At 64.5% G+C, this 8,764-nt stretch overlaps 1 protein-coding gene across 2 annotated transcripts; it reads right to left on the bottom strand.

Moving 5' to 3' along the window:
- Nucleotides 1-1,593: 1,593 nt before the first annotated feature.
- AK1 (adenylate kinase 1) lies at nt 1,594-7,791 on the bottom strand. 2 transcript variants are annotated; one of them, XM_074161331.1, is made up of 8 exons: nt 7,714-7,762; nt 5,409-5,551; nt 5,146-5,188; nt 4,015-4,050; nt 3,166-3,329; nt 2,848-2,964; nt 2,198-2,389; nt 1,640-1,862 (listed from the first exon to the last, which is right to left on the bottom strand). In XM_074161331.1, exons 3-8 carry the CDS (start codon nt 5,153-5,155, stop codon nt 1,797-1,799), a joined length of 585 nt encoding a protein of 194 aa, XP_074017432.1. In that variant the 5' UTR covers nt 5,156-5,188; nt 5,409-5,551; nt 7,714-7,762; the 3' UTR covers nt 1,640-1,796. The 2 variants fall into 2 exon arrangements, with proteins under 2 accessions (XP_074017431.1, XP_074017432.1); XM_074161330.1 differs by lacking the exon at nt 5,409-5,551 and having other exon boundaries at nt 1,594-1,862; nt 7,714-7,791.
- Nucleotides 7,792-8,764: the final 973 nt, after the last annotated feature.

Below are 8,764 nucleotides of genomic sequence, written 5' to 3'. Positions count from 1 at the left end.
GCCCTCAGGATGGTGGTGGCTGCAGGGTGACAAACGGGAGGGTGGCTGTGACTGTGGGGTGGCTGTGTGTGCAGCTCCATGCACCCCATTCAGCCCCAGCACTGCATCTTCCCCCCACTGCACCTTATGGGGCAGCCTCAGGCTTTCCAGCTGGAACAAAAGCATCCAAAACTCCATCACCAAGCACCCAGGGGCCGTGCTGGAGAGGACAGAGTGCCTGGGCCCGCTGGGCACCATGGCATCCCCCCCTCTCAGCCCCACCACCCTGCTCGCCACCTGGGGAAACTGAGGCACGCTCACAGCACACCCAAAGAGGGGTGGAAGCACATAGGAAATGGGTCATCCCGTTCCCTGCTGCATGGATTTTGACTGTAGCATCCCAAAGTGCCTGTCCCTCCTGTCCCCTCGTCCCCACCGGCACGAGGCGGGCGCCTGCCAGCCCCAGCCCCAGCTCAGCTCTGCTGGCAGCCCCCCAGCCCCGGCCGGATGGCCGCATCCTTCCCCTCTGGCCGCCGGCTGCCTCCCGCAGTGCCCCGGGCTCTGCCGGTGGCTCCTTTGCCCCCCGGGCACGGGGCTGACGTCGGAGCCTGGCGGGTATGAGTTTTCTTCTTGAGGATTTTTGTTTTTTCCCCCCGCTCGCTTCCTTCCTCCACTCCCTCGCCGTGGCCTCGGCTGCCCCCAGCGCTGTCACCACCCCCCCCCGCGTCCCCCCAGACCCCTGGCTCTGTGCCCAGCTTCCAACAGCCCAAAAGTGAGTGGTGGGGGGCCCTGCCAGGGTTGTTAGGGCTCTGCTGCCTCTTTCTCTCACCATGGCGGGGTAAACCCCAGCCCCAAGCCCTGCTGCAGCCCCTCTGCTGTGGCATCGTGCCTGGGCAGCTCTGTGGGTGCTGGGGAGCCCCAAAGCCCTGTGTCCCCCCCCCCCCCCCAATTCCCATCTGTTGGGGCCCTGCGGCTCACCCCCCATAACGATCCCCTCCTTGTCCCTCACCCAGAGGGACACCAAGCTTGCCAGAGGGTGTCCCCAGCGCGTCCCTTGATCCCCAGACAGGGCTGCACCCCAGGTTGAGAGGTGGCATCAATGGCAGCTCAAGCACAGGAGGGCAGGGAGTACCCCACTCCAGGGTATTGTGACACCCCGAAACACCACATTGCAGCCACCACTTACCCCCCAAAAAAGGGGATGAAAGTGGTGGAAATCCCCATCCCAGCATGGCTGGGCTCACAGGGGCGGCTGAATCCGGCCACCCCCAGACCCCGGGACAGCCATTGGGAAGGGATTCATGCACAGGATACGACTCAGATGCTGCCCAGAGCTCCAGGGACACACACCCAGAGCACAAGGGGGTTCAGCAAAGGGGATGGGATCAGGACGAGCGGGACGGGCTGAAGGATGCGGCCACAGGCTCCCCACACTCCATGGATTGGGAAGTCAGGGCGAGCGGCTGGGATGCTCCCTCCCTTCCTCCAAGCGCAGCATCCCGCTGCCCCGGTGGGATAAACACCCGCTTCCTGCCCTTAATCAGCTCCAGAGGGGCTGGGGGGAGGAGGGGGGGGGGCGGGGGCAGGGGGGAGAAGAAAAAAAAAAAAATCTCTGGAAAGAAAAACTCATTTCCTGCGACAGAAGAAAAAGATAAAGTCTGGGCTCATTAAAGTGAACTTTACTGGGGAGAGACGGGAAAGAGCCAAACACAATGTCCTTGAAATTTCCTCCGCGCGGCTCCGTCCACGAAAACAGGATAAAGCCGCTTCCGCTGTCTCTCCAGAGCGCGCCCGGGGGGAGCGGGGCCGGGGGTCGGCTACAGGCTGTCGAGGTGGGAGCAGACCTGCTGGAAAACCTCATCCACGGAGCCCTCGGCGTTGAGCTGGGTGCAGAGGGGTTAGCCGGGGGGGAGGGAGGAGGGGGTCGCCCAAGGGGACGGCGCGACTGGAGCTCTTCCAGGGATGGATTTTGGCCGTGGGTGGAGAGACTGGGGCCAATTTAAGGCAAAGGGGTACAGGGCCATCCTTGGAGGGGTTTCTGTGTCGGAACTGAAGGGTCTGACTGGCTCCAAGGCGTTAACCCCACCCCGAACAAGCCAGGATGGAGTTTTTCCCCCTTCCCTCATCACCCCCATCCATCATTTCCCCTCCCCTGGGACCACACAAGCCCCAAGCCGTGGGGACGAAGGATGCCAGCATCGGCCACGTCCCTGCTTACCTGGCGGACGATGCCTCTGCTCTTGTAGAAGGCAATGACAGGCTCGGTGGCCTTGTAGTAGGTCTCCAAACGCTTCTTGATGGTTTCCTCATTGTCGTCTACCCGCCCACTGGTCTCTCCTCGCTTCAGCAGGCGTTTCACCATTGTCTCCTTCCCCGCGTCCACGTAGAGCAGCAGCGTGGGGGCGGCAATCTGTGGGCAGGGAGGAACAGGGTTGTCACCATGTCAAGCCGGCATGGGTCTGGTTTGTTTGGGGGAGATGGTGGCAGTGGGCATGGTGGGGGGTCACAGATGCCCCCATGCCATCCTCTGCCTCCTTCCGCATGGGTCTGGGGGCCATCTGGGCACCAGAAGATGCAGAGGAAGGCAGAGGGACACCATGGCCGAGCCCTGGCTCTCTGCCATCACCATTGCGCCAGCACTGTTATCCTCTGGATGTCAGCCTGAAGACATCCTGGGAGAGATGTCCCCCCCACTGCACCCTGGGTGCAGGCTGTCCCCGAGGAAGGGGACCTTCTGGTTGCTACAGTGCCCAGTTTAGACCCTGTTGGGATGGAATCTTCACCGGCATGGGGAGGCAAGGCTGCTGCTGGATGAAGCCCCTCTGCTGGATGGTGAGTGTCATGGCACGGCACGGCACCAGTTCTCACCTTCTTCTCAAACTCCTCTCCCTGCTTCACCTCGCGGGGGTAGCCATCGATGAGGAAGCCCTTGGACACATCCGCTTTGGCCATCATGGCATCCCGCAGCATATCCAGCACCGTGTCCTGGTGAGGAGGAGACAGAGCTGCCAGGGCTGACATGGGACAACACGAGCCCCCTCAGCACCCTCCAGTACACCCAAACCCTACGGCAACCTGGGGTGGCAGGGAGGGAGGCGTCCCTGGGCCACATGCCAACCCTCACCATAGTATCTGGTGTCACCACAGCCACCCCTGCGCCACAGCCAGTGGCCCACATGGACTCACCAGGGGCACCAGCTCGCCCTTCTCCATGATAGCCTGCAGCTTCTTGCCCCGCTCTGAGCCCGAGCTGACCTCCGCTCGCAGCAGGTCCCCCGTGGAGAGGTGGGTGTAGCCATATTTCTGCACGATCTTCTCACACTGGGTGCCCTTCCCTGAGCCGGGGCCACCTGCAAGTCACATGAGGGCCACACATGCCCCAAGCCATGGGTAAGGAGCTGGAGGGTACATGGAAGCAGTAGCACAGTCCCATGGGAGCCCCCAGAGCCCAGTAGGATTGGGGTCTGTCCCCAAACCCAGCACTAGAAGGATGGGAAGAGCTGCTCCTGGGGTGGGCTGGGGGATGCCAGGTCCTTGGGGGTGACCATGGGGCTGCTGGCAACTGGCACCACCACTCTGATGGCACCCAGGACACCACCACCACCTGGACATCACTGTCTCAATGGCACCCAGGGTATCATGACCCCATCTGCACCCACAACATCCTGCCTGATAGCACTCAGGACATCACTGCCCCATCAAGCACCCATGACACCACTGCCTGATGGTAGCCAGGATATCACCCCTCAGGTGTTTACTGTCACATCATCCCAGACGCTGCCACCCCAGATGGTGGCACCAGAGGTGCCCTCCTGGTCCCAGAGCACCCCACCATGGCCTTGAGGAGCTGGGCTGGAGCCACGGCCACACCAGCCCTGGGCACAGCTGAGGTCCCACAGCCTCAACATCCAGCCCCGGCTCCCCAGCCCTGGGCACCAGTTGCCCCCCGCAGCCCCCCAACCCTGAAGGCACAGGGGGACGGGGCTGTGCTGTGGCCTTGACCCCACCAGCAGCAGGATCCAGACACCAACTTACCCACCACGAAGATGATTTTGTGGTTCTTGAGTTTTTCTGGGGGAGAGAAAGAAAATAAATAATTATCGAAAGCTAGAAAGCGTGTTGGGGAGCGAGGTGTCCCCCAAGGGGTAAGATCCAGGGCAGGTGTCCCCAGGGATGGAGGGGACCCACCCCAAGCCCCCGGGGTGTAAAGGCAAAGTGGGAAGCAGTCGCGTGTCCCCCTTGTCCTTGTCACCTGGGTAGGTTGGGACGGCCGGGCAGGACATGACTGAGCACAAAGACTCCACGGCACTGTGGCCACGGAGCTGGAATCCCACTGCCGTGCGGTGTCCGGGAAACGGTCACTGTCCACGGCTCCACCGTGGCCACATCCATCCCTGTGGCCAGCTCATCGCCCCGGTGGGCTAACAGGGGCTGTGGCAGGCTTGGCTTGGCGTGGCCACCTTGAGCGCCTGGCGCAGCCCCCGGCAGTCCCTGAACCACAGCATTGGTCCCCGGGCCTGGTGGCCAACATGCAGGTGGCACTAAGCACCCTGTCCCCTGCCGAGCACCCAGCTGCAGGGTCCCTCGCCACCGGCAGGACCTGGCCCAGCCATGGTGTGGGGCAATGCTGGGGTGCGACGCTGCAGGGGGAGACAGAGCTAAAAATAAAGCCGAGCCACTCCGGGGCCACTTTCCCATCTCCTGATTACAGCCGGCTGAAATTACAACTCCTCCGGCACCCGGCGATCCCCAGGGCTGGGGACAGAGCCAAGTGCCTGGCAAGGACCAAGGGGACGTGGAGCACATGGGGGGCTGAAGGGACATGGGGGACGGACAGAGGGGAGGGAGTCACGGGGAGGACATAGGGAAGGGATGGAAAGGGGGACCAGGGGAACGATGGGATATGTGTAAGGGAGACAGATGGTGGGGGGACAGGCACAGGGGGGGATGGAGGGGACGGATCCAAGGGCGACAGGAAAATGTAGGGAAGATGGATGCAGGGGGGACCAAAGGGAGGGATGCAGTGGGAGGGATGCAGGGGGGACCAAAGGGAGGGATGCAGGGGGGACCAACATAAAGGGGACCAGGGGGATGGAGAGGACAGATGCAAAGCAGATGGATGCAGGGGGGACGGTGGGATAGATGCAGGGGGGATGGAGCACTCACCTGTCGACATGCTGCCACGGTCCAGGCACAGGAGCACTTAAGGCTGCAAGGGAAGAAGAGCAGGGTGAACAACTCAGCAGGGCAGGGACACACAGGTCCCCAAGGCCAGGGTTTGGGGAGACAATGGCTCTCCCTTCCCTGCCATGATGGCCAAGCTAGGGGTCGGGTCTTCCGCCACGCTGTCGGCGTGGCGGAAGACCCGACCCCCAGCTTGGCCCTAAAATATAGGGCTGGGAACCTCTGCTCCCACGGCCATCACCTACCTGGCTCCCGGCAGCCACCCGCCCCATCCGGCTGCGGTGAGGGCTTCCCCATGCCGGGTGACGCGTGGTGACGTTACCGGCTTCCTCCCCTGGCCTGACCACAGCCCCGTGGCCCGGGGTGCCGCCCGGCATCCGGAAACCAGCTGGGGTTGACCGGTGTCACCAGGACACCGAGTGATGGAGGGAACATCCCCCCCCAGCTCCCCTCGGGCTGGTTTTATTTTGGGTGCCCTAAGGGGGGGGCTTGCAGCACCCCATTGCACACCCCCCCCCCCATCACCTCGGGAGAGGGGGGGGTTGGCCACCTTGTCTGCCCACACCCAGCCCTGCAGCACCCAACCTGCTTGGCCACAGCACGTCACCCCCAAACCGGCTGGACGGGGTGCTGGGATGGGGCATCCCGTGGCCAAACGAGCCTGTGGCCGCTGACGAGGTTGTGTTACAGCCGGGAAAGGGCAGAGGCTAAGTATGGCCAGGCTGAAACCGGCACCGGGTCACGTCCCACCTACGCTGCGGGGCCAGAGTCCTGGGGTGGCCCCCGCAGGGTCCGTATGGGTGCAGGAACCCTGGGGTCCCTAATTGTGGGGGTTGTCAAGCCCTGGGACTGCTGGCACCGACCTCGGTGGGGCCATGGGGGGCTGGGGGCAGCCCTGGCCCTTGGTGCGGGCTCAGGGCCTGATCCAGCGCAGCGCTGGGCCCATGGGCACAGGGTGCCGTGGAGGTGGCTGGTCCCAAGGAGATGGGGAGGGGGTGCTGAGCGGGGGTCCCAGGGAGTTGGGGCAGGGTTGAGGGGGTGCAGTGTGGCCTGGGACTCCCCAAAAGCCATCGCAGGACACACCCCAGGGTGCTCCCACCAATCTCACCCCACTGCCAGCTCCAACCCACCCTCCCCCACACTCCCCCCCCTCCCCAATCCCTTCAGCATCCAGCTCCCCACCCACTGGGACCCCAGGCCCAGGACTGAGCATCTCCAGCATCCCTGCAATCCCTCTAGCACCAGCAAGAGGGAGCAAGCCCCCAGGACCCCTGCAATGGCTCCAGCACCCCCTGCAATCCCCCTAATAGTCATGCAATGGCTCCAGCACCCTTGCAAGCCCCCCAGTATCTCCAGCAAAGCCCCCCAGCACCCCATGCAAGATCCCCCAGTATCCCCAGCAAATCCCCCCAGCACCCCACGCAATGGCTCTAGCACACCTGCAAGCCCCCCAGTATCCCCAGCAAAGCCCCCACCACCCATGCAATGCCTCCAGCACCCCATGCAAGCCCCCCAGTATCTCCAGCAAAGCCCCCCAGCACCCCCAGAAAAGCCCCCCAGCACCCATGCAATGGCTCTAGCACACCTGCAAGCCCCCCAGTATCCCCAGCAAAGCCCCCACCACCCATGCAATGCCTCCAGCACCCCATGCAAACCCCCCAGTATCTCCAGCAAAGCCCCCCAGCACCCCATGCAAGCTCCCCCAGTATTCCCAGAAAAGCCCCCCAGCACTCCATGCAATGGCTCTAGCACACCTGCAAGCCCCCCAGTATCCCCAGCAAAGCCCCCACCACCCATGCAATGCCTCCAGCACCCCATGCAAGCCCCCCAGTATCTCCAGCAAAGCCCCCCAGCACCCCATGCAAGCTCCCCCAGTATCACCAGCAAAGCCCCCCAGCACCCCATGCAATGGCTCCAGCACCCATGCAATTGCTCCAACACCCCTGGCAAGTCTGCCAGTATCCCATGCAAGACCCCCTGGGACCCCATGCAAGTCCCCCCCAGTATCCCCTGCCAGCTCCCCCAGTACCCCATGCAAGCCCCTCAGCCCCCAACCAATGGCTCCAGCACCCCTGTAAGCCCCCCAGCACCCAAGCAATAGCTCCAGCACCCCATGCAAGCCCCCCAGCACCCACGCAATAGCTCCAGCACCCCTGCAAGCCCCCCCAGCACCCAAGCAACGGCTCCAACACTCCTGTAAGACCCCCTGGGACCCCATGCAAGCCCCCCAGCCCCCAAGCAATAGCTCCAGCACCCCTGCAAGCCCCACAGCATCCCCTGCAACGGTTCCAGCACCCTTGCAGATGCTCCAGCACCGATGCTCCCCCAAACGCCTGCGATGCCCCCCCCCCGCAGCACGCCCCGTTCCCAGCCGGCGATGCCAGCGTTCCCCCCCCCGGGGGCGGGGGCCGGCCGGGCAGCAGCGCCGGGCACAGGATCCCCCATAACCCCCGCAAAGGCCGGTGCCGCAGTGACACCACCACCACCCCCCTCCCAAGGCCGAGCGGTGGCACCGGGACCCCCGGGGGGGGACGACGGAGGGACACTGACCTCTGGGCGCGGGGCCGGGGCCGGGCAGCGCGTGCAGCTGCCTGCGGTCCTGCCCGGCTATTTTTACCGCTATATATAGAGCGCTGGCGCCGCGGTGCATGCCGGGAGCGGGCAGGGGACGGGCAGCGAGAAGGGGGGGGGGGGGGGGGGGGGCACACGATACCGCCCCCCAGAGCATCGGTCCTCCCTGTGCCGGGGGATGCCCGTAATCCCCGCACGGCCGAGGGGTGAGGACACCACCCCCGCCCCCAGTGCCTCAGTTTCCCCCCATCTGCGGGGGCGGGGGGAGCCTTGGCCCTGCTGGGTTTGGGGTCCCTGAGACATCCCCGGAGCTCCCCGTGCCACCTCCCCCCCACCCCACGGAAGTGACAGCTGTCCCCATTCCCATCCCCATGTCCCCATCCCTGTCCCCGGCCACCGCAGCACCCCGGCTGGCACCCCCACCCTGCCAACCCCGGGGGTGCAGTGGCTTTACCTGCCTTTCCTCCCGCTCCCTGGGTGCAGAGAGACACCCCCTCCCAAGGCCCCACGACCCCTGGCTGGGGGTGACACGAGTTGGGGAGGTCTCAGCTGCCACCCGCTCCAGGGCACACAGCTGGGGTCACCCTATTGATGGACACGGGTGCCACGCTGGTCCCCTTCTCGCACCCTCCCGAGCACCCGGGGCCACCACCACTGCGGGCTGGGGGTCCCAAGACCCCCCCGTGATGGCACCACCGGCACACACCGCCCAGCCCCAAAAACCCAGCCCGCAGCCAGGGCCCAAGGCAACAGACTGCAGCAAGATTTATTCCTGTACAAACCATTACAAAACGTGGCTGCCCCCCCGGCACCGAGTCGTCCCCCCCCCAGCCTCAATGGGGTCAGGCCACAGCCAGAGGGAAACTGAGGCACGGAGCCCTGCCAGGGCTCAGCACCCAAACACGCCGTATTTAGCTCTTTTCCCCAAACCCACCTCTCCGCTGCTGAAAAATAAGTAATAAAATCCACCCCCGCCGCTGGCTGCAGGGCACCGAGGGGCACTGCCGCCCCCCCCCTGCCACATGCCCGC

This window comes from Numenius arquata, chromosome 19 (genome assembly GCF_964106895.1).
Source record: "Numenius arquata chromosome 19, bNumArq3.hap1.1, whole genome shotgun sequence".
Taxonomy (NCBI): domain Eukaryota; kingdom Metazoa; phylum Chordata; class Aves; order Charadriiformes; family Scolopacidae; genus Numenius; species Numenius arquata.
The sequence above is the reverse complement of the archived record's forward strand: the minus strand, read 5'-3'. Positions and strand labels throughout refer to the sequence as shown.

Bases quoted from the DNA above. Each gene is read 5' to 3' on its own strand.
- AK1 (XM_074161330.1), bottom strand. The intron at 2,390-2,847 runs GTGAGAACTGGT...CCCTGCCCACAG, and splicing joins GAGAGGAGTTTGAGAAGAAG to ATTGCCGCCCCCACGCTGCT. The intron at 1,863-2,197 runs GTAAGCAGGGAC...CTCTGCACCCAG, and splicing joins GCAGAGGCATCGTCCGCCAG to CTCAACGCCGAGGGCTCCGT.